At 40.3% G+C, this 20,052-nt stretch overlaps 1 protein-coding gene and 1 long non-coding RNA gene across 2 annotated transcripts; one reads left to right on the top strand and one right to left on the bottom strand.

The window, feature by feature from the left end:
- Positions 1–295: 295 nt before the first annotated feature.
- On the top strand, positions 296–5,848 carry LOC122395122 (one cut domain family member 3-like). Its single transcript, XM_043392480.1, has 3 exons — positions 296–310; positions 4,241–4,302; positions 4,372–5,848. Exons 1-3 carry the CDS (start codon positions 296–298, stop codon positions 5,846–5,848), a joined length of 1,554 nt encoding a protein of 517 aa, XP_043248415.1.
- A 4,291-nt stretch (positions 5,849–10,139) lies between these two features.
- On the bottom strand, positions 10,140–12,142 carry LOC122395203. The gene is made up of 3 exons (XR_006258960.1): positions 11,973–12,142; positions 11,413–11,898; positions 10,140–11,331 (listed from the first exon to the last, which is right to left on the bottom strand). It is a non-coding gene; the product is annotated as an uncharacterized LOC122395203 (long non-coding RNA).
- Between the last annotated feature and the right edge of the window lie 7,910 nt (positions 12,143–20,052).

Raw genomic sequence — 20,052 nt, 5'->3', positions numbered from 1 at the left:
CATTTTACCTTCGTCGTGCCCCCCTCCAGATAATTGAGGATGTGCCGGGCGTCGGGACCCCCATATAGCGTCGCGGAGGCGAGCATGGTACCCCTCCACGGGATGTCTCTATGCTTAGGGCTAGCAGTGGCTTAGACGGAGGAACTGTTCGCTATAAAAGGCTCCGTAGCTCCGAGGAATTCGTCAGAGAAGCGACGAACCGTGAAAATAACAGGAAAAAAAACAATAAAGGCGGGCAGCCTTTTGCCGGTTTCAGTTCGTCCGCGGTGGAAACGACACCCCCTTGCCTGAGAAGATGCGGTCTAGCCTGGTCAGTGAACAAACGTAATTCTCGTCGGTTAACAGTGCACCTGTGATACTTGTGAAACCCGTGGGACGTGTGATGGTCGTCGAAACTCGAGGGAATTCGGCACAGTGGGTGGGCCAAATTACTACTCGCGCTGGAACTACGTTCGAAACACCGAATACGTGGAACTATATCTGATTAATATCGTTTTGCAATCGAAGGGTAACGAGACAAAGAGAAACTACGCATTTTTGGTCATTGTTTTTGTAAGATTCGTGGGAGTTCTCATTTTTAATGTTTTTGATATTTTGGAGTCAATTTTGAGGTGTGTTACGTATACGTATTGGTATTAGTGTAATGCAACCCCATTCCACGGGAATATGTGTTTAATTTAAAAATGTACTTCCAGCGTGTTGGAATGATAGTTTGGCCACCCTCTGTGCACGTAGCTCGACAGGTTGAATAACGCGTTGGCTGTCGCGTGACCCAGAATAGTGAATGCAACGTTCAGAGAGATGACGGAGCTTTTTGTAGCGATTTTTAGCGTAGTTTACGAACGAATCGACAATTTTTTGAATTCAATTTGATTGACTCTTAAGTGATGGTCTGATCGACCAGTCTTGACCCTTGGTTGAAGCTTAGGGCTCTTATTATACTTGTCGAGCTACCGATCGATTGTTGGTCCCGTGTTCTTACGATCCATTTCGTGGATCGTTGTCTAGATTAAAATTCTCGTGTTTCGATCTTGTAGATTTCAAATCTCCCGCCAGTTTATTCCAGTAAAGAAAGAAGAATTTATTTCGAAGAAACAAATGAGGTTTTAAAAATTAATTTTGGACCAATTGAACGATCATAAAGAATTCTTCTTTAATATAGACAGAAGACTCTATTATATTAATTTTTTTGTGCAAGTCAAGACTGGGAGACTAGAACTATCTAATTTGTATTCCAAATATTTCATCAAATTTGAATTTTTCTCCAACCAGCAAAGAAAGAAAAATTTATTTAAAAAAATCAAATGAGGTTTTAAAAATTAATTTGGACCAATTGAACGATCATAAAGAATTCATCTTTAATGTAGACAGAAGACTACCATCTAAGTTGTATTCCAAATATTTCAAATTCTAATTTTTCTCCAACCAGTAAATAAAAGGGAAAAGTTTATTTCGAAAAAACAAATAAAATTTTAAAAATTAATTTAGTCCACTCGATTATATAAATTTGCTTGAGCAAGTCAAGATTAGGAGACTAGAACTATCTAATTTGTATTCCAAATATTTCATCAAATTTGAATTTTTCTCCAACCAGTAAAGAAAGAAAAATTTATTTTGAAAAATCAAATAAGATTTTAGAAATTAATTTAGGCCAATTGAACGATACATGAAGAATTCTGTTTTAATATAGAAAGAAGACTCGATTATATTAATTTTCTTGTGCAAGTCAAGATTAGGAGATTAGAACTATCTAATTTGTATTCCAAGAGACAGAATTTTCCGAATAATCGAGCACAGTCCAGCAAACCATAAGCTCTCTGTTCTTTCCTCGAATTCGTGGCTAAAGAAGCTGTTAGGCAAAGTGTTAACGATTAATTTTCTTTTTTAGCAAAATGTCGGCCGCGAAGATTTTCTAACAGCCGTCTTAAGTAGGTATTCTTGTCGTTTCTCGGCGTGGAATGGAAAGTCGAGCATTGTGCTCGTGCCTCGAATGATCATCTCTCGTGAAACTGTACCAAGGATAATTTACACTAGCTTCCGCGTTTAACGCGAGCCAAGATTTTTCTTAGCTAACAATTTCCCAAAACTAGCGTAAATAATTCCAAGAAATTTGTCTTTCCCAATTTTCTGACCCCCCCAGAAAAAGGGGGACGTGAAATATTTCTCCCCTGAACCACTAAACCTTTAAAAAATATTTTAAATAAATCTTCCAATAATTTTCAAGCGTACAGTTTTTTTAATAATTAATAAAATGATTTACTTGTTATAAAAGTATCGAAGCGTGGGATACTTTTCCTTTTCTATCGTCAAATTAATGTCCTCGATGGGGGGGGGGGCCGCTTTCTATCGATCGATCTTTCGATCTTTCGGTACTTTCGTGGATCGACGACGATCGAGCGTAACAAGAGTATCGCGATCGAAGATAATTCCATGTTATTAAACCTGTTTGCTCGGTTCTTGATCTTGACACTGACGAGGTGTCTACGTAACGGAAGCTGAACGATCTATAACGATCACCGAACGTTCCCAGACTAAAACAAAAGGTGGAAAATATAACACACGATAATTTCCGACACACAAATATAATTCCATCTTTTTTACAGAATATAATACCTTAAACGATAGAAAAGGAAAAATTCAATTAAATTCTCCCCGAGATTAATCAAAAATATTTTCCCCAACATTTACTCGTCCTTAATTCCCCAAACGAGAATATAAAAAAAAAACCTATAAAACGTACAATTTTATTAAAATTAATTCGCTCCTAAAAAAAGGAATCCTCTCGATCGACGCGCACGCGCATTAAAAAAGTGAGTTTCTTTTCCTTAATATTCGAGACGCGATCCCGGAGGGTCTTAAAAACGTGTTTTTCCCCCGGTAAGAGAAAAAAAATTGTTTCGAAACTCGCGATTAAAATACTTTCCTTTCTTGTGTGCGCCGCGGAGGCGAAAAAAGAAAGAGGAATGGAACGAGGAACGAAATTGAGAGGCCCACTTTCGCGCGGTCCAGAGTTAACGAACGCCGCGAGAGTTTCACGATCGTCGTCTCTCCCTCGGGGCTATAAAAGAAAAAAGGGGAGCCCCCTCGACCCAATTCGCGGTGTTGTTTATGCCCGTTCGGCGGGGTTCGCACGCGGACACTTTCATTTTTGAGAGACTGGCTCGTAAAACGACAGATTCGCGCGGGATTCCACGCCTCGGGCGAAAGGTAGCCACCTGCTTATGGCAACGATGAACCTTGCCTCTTTGTCTCTCGAGTTTGCATATTCCCCGCTCGGTGGAAACTTCGATTACACGCGTAGAAATCGACGAGAACGTGAAAGGATCTGCGCAAATATTAGGATGTCCCAGAAACTATTAAGCGTTCCAAAAATCTTTGTTCGACGCCTCTTTGACCGCTGGTTGCTTTGTCCAACGCGCAATATTTCTCTGCGAGATATCGATAATCAGATACAAGACACGCGCGAAAGATTCGACGAAGCAAGTTCGCCGTGGAAAGGAAGATAACGCGAGAAGGTCGCGCGTAATATAGATGGAAATCGAGGTTTTTTTTAATTATTGGTATAATGCTCGTGTACGAGGCGCTGTTTCACTCGGCATACAACAGATCGTATCGTCGTTTACGGAATTTCTAGCGTTACCAGGCAATTACCGAGCCGCAACAAGCGTCACCTACATGACCAACGTGCCATGATCGCCTCGTTTGCATTTCTGGCCGGCATGATCGGGCCAGAAACCTTTCTTCCGGAAACCACAGTGGTCCCAAGCAAAGACGCTAACTTCGTTCAACGTTAACCCTCTGCACTCCGAATTATATTTCAATTTTGTTATCAGCGCCATAAGCGTAAAGAGTACTAGAAGAATTCAAACAGAAAGGAGAATATTACTTAAAATTGTTTATTTATTAATCACGTTTATTGAATTTAATAAAGTATTATTTATGTTAAAAGATAATTCTGGGATCTGAAATTTATTAGAACCACGTGCTAACGCAACACACATTATTCTTTTTTTAATTTCCAAGTGTATATCTCCATGGTTTGGACTTGACAAAATGTCGACTGGAACTCGACAGAGGAGTGCAAAGGGTTAAGGAAATAGATTTCTTTTCGTTAGAATTTTGTTCTTTGCGCTCGACCAATTATTGTTGAGCCACCATTATTCTGTATAGAACATCTCGACTGTAGTATCTCGTATAATCAATTGTTTTTGAGAAACAATAATTGGACTCCTTTTTCCAGCTACTGTTGGGTTGCCTCTTTCTCGTCTCCGCTTTAGGGGACCCGATAAGGACGAAGAAAGAGTAAGTAAAAGCTAGCAAGAGTTTTGGAGCCTGGAAACTATCTCTATGATTGAAATTCGTGAATTTTAGAGCTCCATTGAGCCCACCTCCGAGCCAGTATGGTCCACCATCGACCTCGTACGGAGTTCCGAATCTAGGAGGATCGTACAGTGGGCCCACTGATTCCTACGGTGCTCCTCCAGCGCCATCTAGCTCCTATGGTGCGCCATCTAGCTCTTACGGTGCCCCAGCAGCGCCCTCTAGCTCCTATGGTGCTCCAGCAGCGCCATCTAGCTCTTATGGTGCTCCAGCAGCGCCATCTAGCTCCTACGGTGCCCCGTCAGCGCCATCTAGCTCCTACGGTGCCCCGTCAGCGCCATCTAGCTCTTACGGTGCACCATCAGCTCCATCCTCCTCTTACGGTGCACCGTCAGCTCCGTCTTCATCCTACGGGGCCCCATCTGGTCACGGATCCTTAGGTGATCAAGGATACAGCAGCGGTGGTTCGTTTGGCGGCGATCACGGTGGCCACGGAGGAGGTGGAGGCGGTGGAGATCATTACAGCGGAGGGGGAGGTGGTGGTGGTCACGGATCCTTCGGTGGAGATCACTACAGCGGCGGAGGAGGCGGTGGAGGTGGTGGTGGTCACGGATCCTTCGGTGGAGATCACTACAGCGGCGGTGGAGGCGGTGGTCATGGATCCTTCGGTGGTGGAGGCGGTGGAGGGGGCTTGTCGACCTCGTACGGGGCCCCATCGCAATCCTACGGACCCCCCGCTCAGCCTCAAGGACGGTTCGAGAAGAAGCTGACGTGGAAGGCGGAGTGGAAGCAGATCTGGAAGACGGAGCAGAAGTTAGCGTGGAAGCAGGAATGGAAGAAGGTCCAGGTGCCCGTGTGGAAGGAGGTCCAGGTCCCTGCGTGGAAGGAGGTGAAGGTGCCCGCGTGGAAGAAGGTCCAGAAGCCCGTGTGGAAGGAGATCCAGGTGCCGGTGTGGAAGGAGGTCCAGGTCCCGGCGTGGAAGAAAGTTTGGAAGCCAGTGTGGAAGGAGGTGCAGGTGCCAGCGTGGAAGGAAGTCCAGGTGCCGGACTGGAAGAAGATCTGGGTGCCGGAGTGGATCAAGGTCGGGATACCGGGCGAGCAGTACGTGGGCAAGGACCAGCACGGCTGGCAGTACACCAGCCACGATCTCTGGAAGAAGAAGCTGATCTGGAAGCCGGTGTGGAAGAAGGTCTGGCGAACGGAAAAGAAGCAGGTCTGGGTCAGCGACAAGAAGCTGGAGTGGAAGGCGGAGTGGAAGCAGATCTGGAAGACGGAGAAGAAGCAGGCTTGGGTGCCCGACAAGAAGCTCGTCTGGAAGGAGGAGTCCGTGCAGGTCTGGCTGCCGGAGAAGAAGCAGATCTGGGTGACGCAGAAGAAGCAAGCATGGAAGGACGAGTGGAAGAGCAAATGGGTGCCGGTTTGGAAGGACGTGCAGGTCCCCGCGTGGAAGAAGGTCTGGAAGCCCGTCTGGGAGAAGGTCTGGGTGCAAGAGGAGCCCCACCACGACGACCACCACGGGTACAAGTAACCCGCCCGCCCACCGATCGTCTTCGATCCTCATCGTCTGAACGACAGGCCGACATCGTTGTTTGACGCGCTCGCTGCGGTGGATCTTTCTTATTTTGTTGCCGCGGGTCGGATACGCTCCGTAGTAACATTATCGAATCTCTGTCGTTGTTAAGCTTCTTTCCCGAGGATACAATAAGAATTACAATTACGGAGCTATCCTTTTAGTATGTAAGACCCGATCAAGTATGGCAGGAAACGAGGAATGGGGCCTGTTAGGTACACCCGTTGCGTACAGCAGCGAACGCGTCAAGTTTGGCAGAGTCGTCACGGAGATCAAAGGTCTTTGGGCCTTTGTATCAGAGTAATGGAGCTCGAGTTTCACGAATCCGTGGGAACAGTTATCGAACGGACCACGGAGGAGGAGAGAGTCGCAAGAGAAGCTCGAACAGGAAATAGGTTGGCGATGGACCGTAATAAACTTCCAAAAAACGAATTGGTCATCAGATTTCACATGTAAACGTAGTAATATATAGCAAGGCAATTTTTGTCGATACAGGTTAGGTCGATTAAATTTCCAAAATGGCCCTGCGTCCCCTGCACGAGGGTTACAGAGGCCTTTAGACGAGACTTGCCCCGTTTTTAATGGGAAATCGAAGTACTGCCTCTCTTCTTGCAATCAAATTGAGACACCTAGTGCAAGAAGCGAGGCAGTACGCGATTTCCATCGTGTTGTTTTGTAATTAGCTATCGCATGTAAATAACAGTTTGCAAAGGTATATTATCGATATTTTTGTACAATGTTTATGTATGTTATCGTAATAAAATATTTTTTTTTACTCATGACTGTATCATTCAACCTTCAATTTGAAATACTTTCGAGAGAACATTGTACAATATTGGAAACCACGTAACGAGAAATAAATTTCCCCGACGATTCTCTCGATGAGAGTTGAGAAGATTCACACCGATTCGGGGGGAAAAGAAAGTTATAGAAAACCCATAACTTCCATTTATTCGTTGAAAATGTTTCTTCAAGTACATTGACCTTCTGTACTACTGAGTTAGTGTGTGATTTGATCCTAAAAATTGCTAAAAAAAGCTGAACTTTGGACCGTAAAATTGCATCGGTTGAATTTAACACGGAGATTTGATGAGATTAAAAATGGTGGAAAAAAAGGCTTTCTTCCGATTTCTATGAAGAGGTCGACCGATATAAAGCCGAGGACATTAATCCCCCGCTAGATGAAAGCGCGGTTTCCGACCGCGAGTCGCGGAGAAGATGCTTTCTAGGGATAAGATGAGATTCAAGGAGAGGAGCGTGTCCCAGGGTCTTCAGGGTCGCGATGCTCGCTCACGACCTTTACTTTCTCCGTTCGCGTGGGATGAGAAGCGCCGCGGGACGTGGACGAGGACATTAGGAAGAAAACGAGACACCGGAAGTGGCACAGACGATCGCCGCTGGAGGCTCGTACGAAACGCAACCGAGGAAGAAAGTTTCGAGACCGGTGATCGGCCGAAACTGATCGATCGATCAGACTTCCCGGAGACGCGACCATAACAGAATCGAGGAACCTCTAAAATTTGTGAAATTTAATAATAAACGCGTTGACTGCCAAATTAAAACCGTAAAATTTTTTGTGAGACCAAAACTTTGACTTTGTAAAATTTTTTAAAATTTTAAAATTTGTCTCAACGCTGGATTTCGTAACCTAGCTAAAATTCATGAATTCAAATTCATTTTTTTATTCAAATTTATTTTTTTTTAACACTTCAACCTGAGAATTAATTGCTTCAGTTGCGTAGTTAAAAATCCTGTCAAAGTGTTGAATAAACTTTTCAACGAGTCGTCTTCAACCTCCAGAGAATTATATCGAGAATTTTCATATTTTATTGTAAACTTTCACCGAACGATATTTACTAATAAACTGTTCGAACAGTCTCTAGATTTGGTTTTTAACCCAAGAGTAGCTTAGTACCCAGAGGATCGATGGAGGAAGATGGCGAACAAAGTTCCGCGTAACAGGGATGCTCGTTAAATATTAATTTCTGAAGAACGATTGTTTTCGTCTTACAGAATAGAACACGTAATGAGAAGAAAGTTTTTGCATAAATTGGTTGTAAGCGTAGTTCATTACCAGAGACGTTTATTATTAACGTATTAATCGGTTAATTCAACGGGTTATGAATTCACCGATTTCTCTTCCTGCAGGACGAAATTAGAAAAGCAATAGAATTTTCTTCTGCGATTAGAAAATCATATTCGTCGTGTTTGTCATCGATCATATCGCGTTTGTATCGAGCACGCTTTGTCGAGCGCCAAATATTCAATATGGCGTCCAACGAGATAGGAGTGGCGGGAAATTTAAATTTGAATTTATCGTAAATCGAGGACCAGATGATAATTGTTGGTAGTTTTAGCGTTAAATACGATCGAGAGAAGATGGACGCGTTGTTTCTGCCTTCCTCGTTACCTCGACCTTAATAACGGAACATCGGTTCAACTACTTTCTTTACCGCGATCTCACGGTGACTTTAATTCACGATGCTCGCCGCGTGAGACAAGAAAACTGCGCTTTCGAACGTCCGCCTACAGGTGGAGGCAGCGACTGGTGTTTCGCGGGGATCTACAAAGAGATATAGAAATCGAAAGAAGAGGATTCTCATCCAATAACGCGTCTTAACCATTTGCACTCCAAATTATACTTCAATCTTGTTACCAGCTGCTCCCCAATGCTTCTAAGTGTTTTATGCGAAATTTACGTCGATTAAAAATCATTGTATTTTGTAATTTTCAAGTGTAAAAATTAAATAATAAATATAATTGAATTTTTTGTTTATAAATATTTCAATAATTAAATTTTAAAATTGAAATTTTGTAATTTTCAAGTGTAAAAATTAAATAATAAATATAATTTAAGTTTTTGTTTATAAATATTTCAATAATTAAATTTTAAAATTGAATACAATAAAATTCTTATGAAATAGTCTTTTGGTATAGAAAAAAGTTATCGAATAATAAGAAGAAATGAATTATATTTAATTTTCATATATCCAGTGAAAATTAATTCGACGTAGGAGTGCAGAGGGTTAACAGATCTTGCTTTACACGTCAGAATATCGAATAGTCGATTTGCTGTTAGTTACTTAGTTTGTTAGATAGTTAGTTAGTTATTTAGATAGTTAGTTTGTCAGTTAGTTAGTTATTTTGTCAGTTAGATAGTTAGTTTGCAGTTATTTAGTTAGTTTGTCAGTTAGTTAGCTAGTTTGCAGTTTGTTAGTTAGTTAATTAGGAGGAGGAGCGTGTATGCACAAATTGAAAGATCGATGGAGCGCTTGCGAGAAAGTCAAGAGCGTAGCCCTCTTGCGGCGACTACGAGAAGTAACGACTCTGAAAAAAGCTCTAAAAAGCTCTGAATTAACACTTCGATGAAACTTTGCATTTTAAAAAAACGGAGGCGACGAACGATAATCCGTTACTCGAAAGAAAATTCTTCCAAATTCAAAAGCGAGGATCTGTATATAATTCACCATTTCAAAGCGTTTTTACTCGCCAATATTATTGTTCGTGGAGTTTTATATATGATTAATAATCGTTCTGCCAGTTTTAGCGTTTCGATAACTTTCGATGCATACCAAATAAATTAGCAGAATGATTTTTGAAAGCGAGCTGTCGGTACGCGAGCTAACGGGCGACGGTGATTCATTTTACGACGATCGTGTAACGTCCGGATAAGTGATGCGTTATCAACGGTGTCGGGTGTAAATCACGATCGTTCGGGACCACCGTGATCGAGTGGGAATATTTACGAATAAATGGCGGCGATGGTCCTGTAGCTACAAGGTCATAAAATGTTCTTTGCTTAGGTGTTTAAACGGTGACTTCTAACGATGATAGACGATAGATTAAGCGTCCAAATTTAAAAGAAATTGTTAGGAGTTATTGGTGCAATTATTGTTTGACTTTCTACGAGCATTACAGTCTGTCTAAATCAGCAAACAAAAGCACAATAATGCACTTGGAACTGCTCTATATATTCTCACGTACGTGATCTACAAACACTTACACGGTGATCTAGCGTTACTGACACCTGTGATACGGTACTAGAACTCATCATTCGCGATTCAAACAGACAAATTGTAATTACGAACAGGAATTGTACGAATAGAATTTATAAAATTCTTAAATTTCGAATGAAATTTTAATTCAATAGAAATTATATTACAAGTCGATACCTGGACGTGTATTAAAATTTTATCGAGTTGCAAAATGTTTTAAACTCGGTGTTATTCTAATCACGGATTATTTCTAGCTACGATGGTTCTCTTTTCGATAGATTTGTCGGTTGGTCGCGTGTCCTTGCACTCTCGATCCATTCGTAGCGGATCGAAGCATCGAAAGTTGTTCATGCTTTATGTATGGCGTGCCGCTAGGACGTATACGATCACATGTATTACCCAATAGAAAGTGATTCGTTCGTTATTATGGATTTGCGGCGATTTGCGATTCACGAACATCTTCATTAACCGAATCGGGACCGATTCGTTTCGGAAATCCGAGTTCTCGTTTCGACTCGTTAATATGTATTTATTCGCTCAACGCATTAATAATCACCGTTTCTTTCGATCGGCCACGATCCACAAGGATTTATTATCCATTTATTCTCGTCTAACGATCAATTTATTAAATACCATTTTTCCTTTCTATTATAATTAATGATTGATAATTGCACGGACCTCGATTTATTAACAATTTTCACGTTTTCGCGTTTCTACGACCGATGACGCGACTCTTTGGCGACTAGAAATTATTTGGATGCCTCTTTCGAAAGTAGGATGTCGCATTTTTTTTTTTTTTCTTTTTGGTAAATCATTGGTCAATTTTCGTAGGCCGTGCAGAAGAGGCGAAAAAGTACTGCGTCATGATCCGCGTTAACGCGGCAAGGCCACTTTCACATGACTTGCCACCACGTGCACGGTGTTTCTCTGTCGATCCGTTTTTTCCACCGTCGTGGATCTCTCTTTCGTTATTAATTTTTCTCCATACTCGTTCAGATAACGGAAATATAATTTTTGCAATTTTTAATTTTAAGGGTCCCCGAATTCGCCGAGTTCCTAACCTCGAATTTCCAAAGTTCGGAGCTTCAACACATTGACTGCCACGCCACCTACATGGTGACATGGGTAACATTGTGTTTCACTAAGGAACTAAAAAGATTCATTCTCGAGATTAAATGTCAAAGAAAATAAATCTAAATACGACTGTTGAATTTTAACGAGACTTGAAAATAAGTTTTATGACAAAATTACGGTTATGCTGGTTTCCAATTGTCTACTTACGTACTTGTAAATCGTCCAAAGTGAACTGATCACGGTGACTGAGTAATGGATTTATTATACTAAGTATGGGAGTAGTATCGAGCAAGCAATTGATGGAACAGTTACGCGAGCCATCGAGCGAAAAATGGTTTATTTGCTTCTACGTCGTACGTAACGTGGAATCATCTGTAACGTGATTGAAACATGCAGGCCAATGTGTCGGTTAATGATAGCTTATGGCACCGCCTATTAGAAACGTAATTTCACCTAGATAACGCGCATCGTTGAACGCAGATCGAAACAAACTTCACTTTCGAATTTGGGATCCAAATCGAACGTCGAAAAATTATAATCTATATAGCGTAGAAAAATCAACATTTTTCTATTTCTCATTCGTTGCACAAAACTTTCATCCAGATAAGATTCGTAATATTCCTTTCGCGCACGCCACGCGGTACGTACTAGATTTTACTCGGATATTTACACGTTCGTAAACGCTAATCATTCACTCGGTAATATATTGCATCAACATACGAGGCATTGAACTTCCATTAGAAATTCTGGCGCGAAAATTATTTCTATTCGTTTCGTAATTCGTTTGTTCTGCCTGTTTCACGCGCGCCATCTTTGTTTTTCTTAACCGCTCGAAGACACTCTCGATACTTTTCAACACTTTGACTGCCCACGTCACCTATGGATGCCAGGATTTACCATTAATGAATTCTCGAAGTTAAGACGTTGAGAAAAATAAATCTGAATAAAAATTATGAATGTTAGCAAGGTTACAAGAATAAATACCAAAATAAATTTTAGGTTATGCAGCTTACAATGGTCTGAAATCAGAATGTTACGTTTGCAGAATATTACACTGTTTTGATCTGGCAGTGAACGTGTTGATCATCACTTCTATTTGCTTTGACTAATTGTCGAGGTGTCCAGACTCGAAAAAGATTGATTAATTATTCCTTCCTATTCCGTCACTTCCACACGCGTGACAACTAACGAGACGCGATTAAGCATCGAGATTTCACCGCGAGAGGGCGCATCATCGATTACAGAGTCGGTTTCACTTTCGCGTCGGACTCTTCTCGAATGCATCGGGTCTGCGTGCGCATCGGTCGTAGCTCTCCGAGAGTTCGTGCATCCGCGAACACCCCGGAAGTTCGCGAATACTTAGCTGCGTGCACGAAAACTGACTCGACGCGAACGTTACGGGGAAAGATCGGCCGGGAAAATTCGCAGAAACGCCGGAAGAGATGGCGCGCAACGACGAAATTGCACGCGGTTATATAAGCGCGTACGACGGATTTATAATCCGCGCAAACATGGGAAAATGTCTTACATACAAACGACCAGCGCGAGTTATGCATTATTAATGAGCCCCTTTCAGGGAAAGCGATCCTTTGTCTCCTTTCGAGACTGCACTTTTTTCCAGAAATCGAAGAGCTCTATCTTTCTCGATATTTACTTTTAAAAAAGAAATATGGAGGAACGCTTGAGAGAACGATCCCTCTGGTGGCGCGTAGGGGAAGTGACGACCCCATAGATTCTTACTCCAAACTCCAAGCAAAAGAAGAGCAAATCGTTTGTACATATTTTAAATCTTTCTCGATATTTACAGATCTCTGGAGTCCTCTCGAAGGGAGATAAAAGAAAAATGAGATATATAGGAACGCTTGCGAGAGAACTGTCCCTCTGGTGGCGCGTAGGGGGAGTGACGACCCCACAGATTCGTTTGTACATATTTTAATCGATCCTACAGAATATACCAATGGCGTATACGAATGTAATTTAACTATCTGTGAGATTTCGGTTACAATTTCGAAATGTATCGTTAGAGATGCTCAGATTTGGAGAGTTTGACTATGTTTGTCGCCACGAGTACGTTCTTAATTGGCTGGTCGATGCATCGAATGATAAAGTTTCACTCTCGACCCAGAAGGTTCGTCTCCGATGCATCCTCCAGCTCTCTACTCATTCGTTACAGCGGAAACGTGTACACGCTCGTTCAGATGTCGGTTTCCTTCTCGCGGCTACCCCACATCGGCCAAAGATGCGCAGCTTTTACGACCCGTGACTTTCCCGCCGTGGAAGCGGACACGAGGAACCAGGAAAGAGTCGCATGATTCCTCGCATGATCGAGTCACACGGGGAAGAGTACACGTCTGACATCGATGACCTCGCGGAACAGAAATTTCCTTTCGATCCTCCTCGTCGCTTTTATCGAAGCAGCCATTTACTCGATCTCTCATGGATCGAGAAAACACTTGCTTCGATCTTCAAAATCGTCTCTTAGAATTTTGAGATACTAATCTTTGCTAACATTTGACCTTGAATGACCTTGAGATGTTTTCCTTTATTTTCTCGTTAAACTAACACGTAAACGCACATTTTCGTTTATATGAAACTTGTGCAGTTTCACGTGCTCTACACGGTAGAATGGTTTTTTTTTTTGAGAATTTTTTTTTTTGTATTTTCTCTCGCGATCGATCAATAACGATTTATCGATAATTTATCGAAATAATGGAGCTCGTAGGCGTGCAAAGCTGTTTCTTTTTCTCCGTGTGATCAATTATACATGCGTATCTACGGTCGCGATGAAATCTACTGATATTATGGTGGACGTATCCGTGCAACGATGGCGGAGCAAATGTCGAGGGTCAGCGAGAAATTCCACCGTGGGCTGGAAAATTTATGCCCGTTTGTTAATTTATGTACCTTGTAAGACGTTCCCGAGTCTATTAAGTATACGCTGGTCCGGGTTCTGCTTAATTAACGAGATTAACGACGAGGACACCCGTGTTACGCTCGAATTTAATCTCTTGCATACCCGTGAAAGTTCTCTGTAATCGAAGATGCTCTTATGATACTACAACTAGGAGGTAAATTCGATTTTACGACTCAGACTTCGATGAATGCTTGAACTTCTAAGGATTTTTACGCCCCCGTTCGACGCCATGTTTGTGGCACTGATTAAGCTTTATTCAACTATATTTGGAATAATAAGAGAAGAACGAGCTTCCTGCTCTCTGAGAACATTCGCGAGACTGTTACAATGTGAGAAAGTTAACGACAACTCGCTTGTCTTGACGATTAGCGCATTCTGACGCTCTCTTTGACAATTACGTTTCACGCCTGACGCGCATCGTTCCTTTGTTCGTACCGACGCCATTTTCTTTCTTTGAGGAGAAAAAAACAGCTCGAGACGCGCCTAGGATTCCATAAAGATCGGTACATCCGGTTTTTATTTATAACAAATGCAATGATAACGAACCTAACGCCATTTTTTGAGGGGTTAAGGAACAACTTTTCAAAAAGGAATTGGAAATTCTAAATATTAATTTAATTTAAATATTCTCCGCTAAAACACGCGTTGACTGCACTTCGACACATTAAGATTCTTCAATTCGTACAGAAATTATGATTTTTTTAAACATACTTCCGGTCACCGATTATATTTTCAGTAAAGAATTTTTTTCTCGAAAGTGCGTAGGATTTCGGGGGTGGGTGTATTCACAAAAAATGATTGTGATTGACCCCTGCGATCAAAAATAATTTTTTTAGAACGATTTGAAATTTTTTTTTTCGTCGAAAAATTTCAAACCTTCTCGAATTTTTTTCTAGGAAATGAGTAGGATTTCGGGGGTATGTCTATTCACCAAAAGTGATTGTAATTGACCTTCGCAACCGAGAGTAATTTTTTCAAAACGATTGGAAATTTTTTTTTTCGTCGAAAAATTTCAAACCTTCTCGAATTTTTTTCTAGAAAATGGGCAAGATTTCGAGGGTATGTCTATTCACCAAAAATGATTATAATTGATCCCTACAACCGAAAATAATTTTTCCAAAACGATTTGAAATCTTTTTTTTCCGCCGAAAAATGTCACACCTTCTCGAATTTTTTTCTAGAAAGTGGGTAAGATTTCGAGGGTATGTCTATTCACCAAAAATATTTGTAATTGACCCTTCCAACTAAAAATATTTTTTTTAGAACGATTTGAAACTTTCGAATTTCGTCGAAAAATTTGACTACCTTCTCGAATTTTTTTCTAGAAAGTGGGTACGATTTCGAGGGTATGTCTATTCACCCAAAATGATTGTACTTGACCCCTCCAACTAAAAATAATTTTTCCAGAACGATTTGAAATTCTTTTTTTTCCTGGATCTTTTATCCTAATCGATGGATCCTTGATTAATCTAAAACCTATTCAACAGCATGATGTCCGGCGTCAAACAGATCTTTGTCTCCCGGTTAAACTAACGAACTGGCCACTTTCTCTATCGATTAATAAATATGACGCCATAATTTCTAAATCGTCCCATTGTAACTTCGAAATCCTTTCACCATGGGATACCGAATTAATTTTTCTTCTCCCTTAATCCGACCATCGATGTTCTCAAACGTCAAGGAAATTAGAGGACAGGGTCTTGATCGAGGTCTGGGTTAGGTAATGTTCCGGAACAAATTTGCGAGCAACAGCCTTAGCCGTACCTTTCACCGACGCGCCTACTTATTAATAGCAAACGATCCGTCCCGGTTTCAGAAGGCGTTACGATCCGTAATGGAATGACGAGATAGACCGAAGTCCACAGTGAGGCTGTTACATCAATTGCCCACTGTACCATGGTACTCGTTACTTTCACTTGAACTTCAGCTCTTCGAGGCTAACGTATATTCCGAAGGATCCATTTTCACATTACAGAAAGTCACGACTCTTAATTCCATGATATCGAACGCCATGACACTCGTGTTTAACACGTTGACTGCCAAGACCAGTTCCTCAAATTGTCCACGAAAGGGATACTCTTCTTTGGATAATTGGAAACTATCCACAATTTGTCACAGAACTTATATTTCCTTTCACAATAATTTTTTTAGCTGATCGATGAGAATTCATGTCACCCATATATGGCAGACGTGGCAGTCAATGTGTTAAACAATTTATAGAGAATAATTTGACTCCCACTGCAAGATATACAGTTGCTTTGATCCAAAGAAAGGGATCGAAGATGGCGTCGCGTGAAAACGAACCTTAATCGGTGTTCTGCTCTCACATGCAAGCCAACGTGGCCACATGCCCAAGTGAATTCGGTATAACGAACGAAAAGACGCTAATTGCACGCTAAGCAGTCGCTTGAGTAACACTCCGGGACGTTGGGCACAGGCTACCATCGAAATGGCACAATAATTGCGTAGGAAGCGTGTCCATAAATCGCCATGACACTTTCGCGGAAGTACACCAGCGAAAATAAAAGATCGTCGATGCAAATAACATTTTTGTCTCGGCGGTTCTTTTCTAGAAACTCATGTCGCGTTTATATCTAGCGTTCCGTATACAGTCGGTCACAAAAACTATCACCAAGAGGCAAATAATCGGCAAAATCTAAAAAAAAAAAAAGGAAATCAAATACTAGAGAAAAATATTAGAGTTTCAACTATATAACAAAAATACATTTTCGATCTATTTCGATAGTACTGTTCCTTATGGGGCACCATGTATATAGATAACAGGTTACGAAAGTTCATAATAGATAGTGCTTTCCCTTCGACGACTCCTATCATACTGGCGTAGCAACGAAGAATTTTTCATCTTTTAATAAAACCTTGTACGGAGACTTTTTCGATCGACTATAATAGAAATTGACGATTAACGAGGGTTTAAGTATAAATGGTTATCGCGACACGCGTTATTTGGGATCATCTGATAGCTGTATCGTGCCGATTTACGCGTGGTTTAATTGGCGAAAACGTAGGTGCTAATTGTCAATGGATGGCGAGCAGTAACGATTAGGTAACGCGATAACGTTTGTTTATATGGGCATGGGAACGTGAGTAGACGCGCGTACGTGTGTTTCGACGCCAGGTTGGAAATCTCTTTGGGCGCCTTTCACTCGAACGACGGCACGCGGGCAAAAAACAGAAAACAAACAGACGGTTCCCCCGGGCAAAGGAACCTAACGATACCCCGTGATTAATACAATTTATGCTAGTTAAGTTCAATGTCTCGATCTAATTAAGATTCTTACACCTGTTGAGTCGAAGAAACAAATCGTATTTCGCGCCATTTTTTAGCTTGAAGAAGACATCCTCTATACATGAGAACCACCCTCTATATTTGTGTTTTGCAAAGCAGTAAATATTTCATTTTAGATGGTACCGTATACTTTTCGAAAATAAAATATTTTACTTGAAAAGTAAAGATCTGGAAAAATTCTTTAAAATGGAATTTTAAATAGTCGAGAAAACGAGAAAGGAAGAAAATTAAAAATTAGAAATTTCTCGAACGACCTTTCTTCGCGGTGAGGAATCATTCGTTTTAATGGCTACGGTGTGTATTCCTTCCGCGATCCAGGCTTTTTCCGATTCTAATGCGACGCCAGGCGATTTTCACGGTAGAAAGCAAAAGGATTCGGTGAACAAGAAAGAACCGCGAGTCTCAAGGAGATACGTATCGTGCGTAAAATGGAGAAGATAAACTTTCTTCCGTACACCCGCCTGCTCGTTACCTCGGCGGATTATTGTCGAGTATTCGAGAGGATAGGTGCATATGCGGAGGACGTAATCAACCGAGTGAAATTCGTATAAAGACTGCCAGTTGATGGCCTGCAATTTCAACGAACTCCAAACCACAATTTTACAAACAAGACTGCGTAAAAAAAAAGAAGATAATAATTTTTAAAGAGATTTTACAATGTTTAGAAACATACTCTATGATTTGTATATTTTATTTTTTGTTTCAAAAATTTGTTATTTATTTTTTTTATTCTCGAGTATATCTTTATAGAAATTAGAAATGCAATTTTGCAAACAAGACTGCGTAAAAAATAGACGAAAATACTAATGAGGAAGAAATTAATTTTTAAACAGATTTTACAATGTTTAGGAATACATTCTATGATTTGTATATTTTTTTTTCTGTATAAAAAATTTGTTATTTATTTTTTACATTCTCCAGTATATCTTTATAGAAATTAGAGTGTCTTCGAGGTGACTTAATATTGCAATTCGTTCTTGTTCGAGATATTAATTTGGTTCATATAGGCGATACATTGATCTTTTGGGTTTCTATCGATCGAAAGCGAATGTTTCCTGATTTTTATGCAAACAGAGATCGATGACTCGTGTTCTGTAAGGATGCTTCTTTGTTCGAGTAACTTGAATATTGACGGGGGGAAAAAAAGCTTATAACGTTTAGAAAGCGACCCTAAATCAGGCCCTAACCGCAGGTACCGGGGCCCACGAGTATCTGGAGTGCAAATAGGAATTTCTAAAACACATGGTCTGTTTACCGTCGCGCCTTTGGAATATTTCAAACGTTACGCTTCCAGTTCGGCCCACGCGCTGTACAAACGGCATGTGTCACACATTTTACACGCATCCCACTCTATTCCTCAAATGTCCCAACGTAACAAATTCTAGAAATTTACCTCGTTACAAAATTCCTAATCTACACTGTTCAAAATAATAAAAATCTATCGAATCGAATAAAGAAATATTTATCTCGAAACAGAATAGATTATTTACATACGATTTTTTTGTTAAATAGTGGACCAAAATTTATATTCATATATAAACCCAATATTAACGAATTCTAATTCTAATTCTAATTTTAGTTGGTCGATATGGATCTGAAATTCGTGAATAAAACATGGCGGAATAGGGATCGTCAGTGACCAATAATCGTATTTAAATTCAATAGTTGACGAATATCCAATATTAACGAATTCTAATTCTAATTCTAATTCTAATTTTAGTTGGTCGATATGGATCTGAAATTCGTGAATCAAATATGGCGGGATCGGGATCGTTAGTGGCCAATAATCGTATTTAAACGCAATATTTGACGAATATCCAATATTAACGAATTCTAATTCTAATTCTAATTTTAGTTGGTCGATATGGATCTGAAATTCGTGAATCAAATATGGCGGGATCGAGATCGTCGATGGCCAATAATCGTATTTAAATTCAATATTTGACGAATATCCAATATTAACGAATTCTAATTCTAATTCTAATTTTAGTTGGTCGATATGGATTTGAAATTCGTGAATCAAATATGGCGGTATCGGGATCGTTAGTGGCGAATAATCGTATTTAAACCCAATATTTGACGAATATCTAATATTAACGAATTCTAATTCTAATTTTCTAATTTCTAATTTTAGTTGATATGGATCTGAAATTCGTGAATAAAATATGGGGGGGGTCAGGATCGTTAGTGGCCAATAATCGTATTTAAACGCAATATTTGACGAATATCCAATATTAACGAATTCTAATTCTAATTCTAATTTTCTAATTTCTAATTTTAGTTGATATGGGCCTGAAATTCGTGAATAAAATATGGGGGGATCAGGATCGTTAGTGGCCAATAATCGTATTTAAACGCAATATTTGACGAATATCCAATATTAACGAATTCTAATTCTAATTCTAATTTTAGTTGGTCGATATGGATTTGAAATTCGTGAATAAAATATGGCGGTATCGGGATCGTTAGTGGCCAATAATCGTATTTAAACGCAATATTTGACGAATATCTAATATTAACGAATTCTAATTCTAATTTTCTAATTTCTAATTTTAGTTGATATGGATCTGAAATTCGTGAATAAAATATGGGGGGATCGAGATCGTCAGTGGCCAATAACCGTATTTCAACCCAATATTAACGAATTCTAATTCTAATTCTAATTTTAGTTGGTCGATACGGATCTGAAATTCGTGAATAAAATATAGGGGGAACGGGATCGTTAGTGGCCAATAACCGTTGCCCCCGTAGCTACGTTTAATTGGTGACGTACAATTATACAACTACGAGAAACAGAAAGTCGATAAGGGGAACGAGGATGGAATTCCAAGAATCGTGACTTTCAGGTTCCAAGCACGATGGGTTCTCGATT

The sequence above is a fragment of the Colletes gigas genome, unplaced genomic scaffold (assembly GCF_013123115.1).
Source record: "Colletes gigas isolate AHSC1104 unplaced genomic scaffold, ASM1312311v1 Colletes_gigas_Sc00005, whole genome shotgun sequence".
In the NCBI taxonomy this organism is placed as follows: Eukaryota; Metazoa; Arthropoda; class Insecta; order Hymenoptera; family Colletidae; genus Colletes; species Colletes gigas.
Note: the sequence above shows the minus strand (reverse complement) of the source record. Positions and strands in the feature narration are given on the sequence as shown.

What these genes read in the sequence shown, in the direction of transcription:
- LOC122395122 (XM_043392480.1), top strand. An exon ending in CCGATAAGGACGAAGAAAGA is followed by an intron (nt 4,303 to 4,371) that starts GTAAGTAAAAGC and finishes CGTGAATTTTAG; the next exon opens with AGCTCCATTGAGCCCACCTC.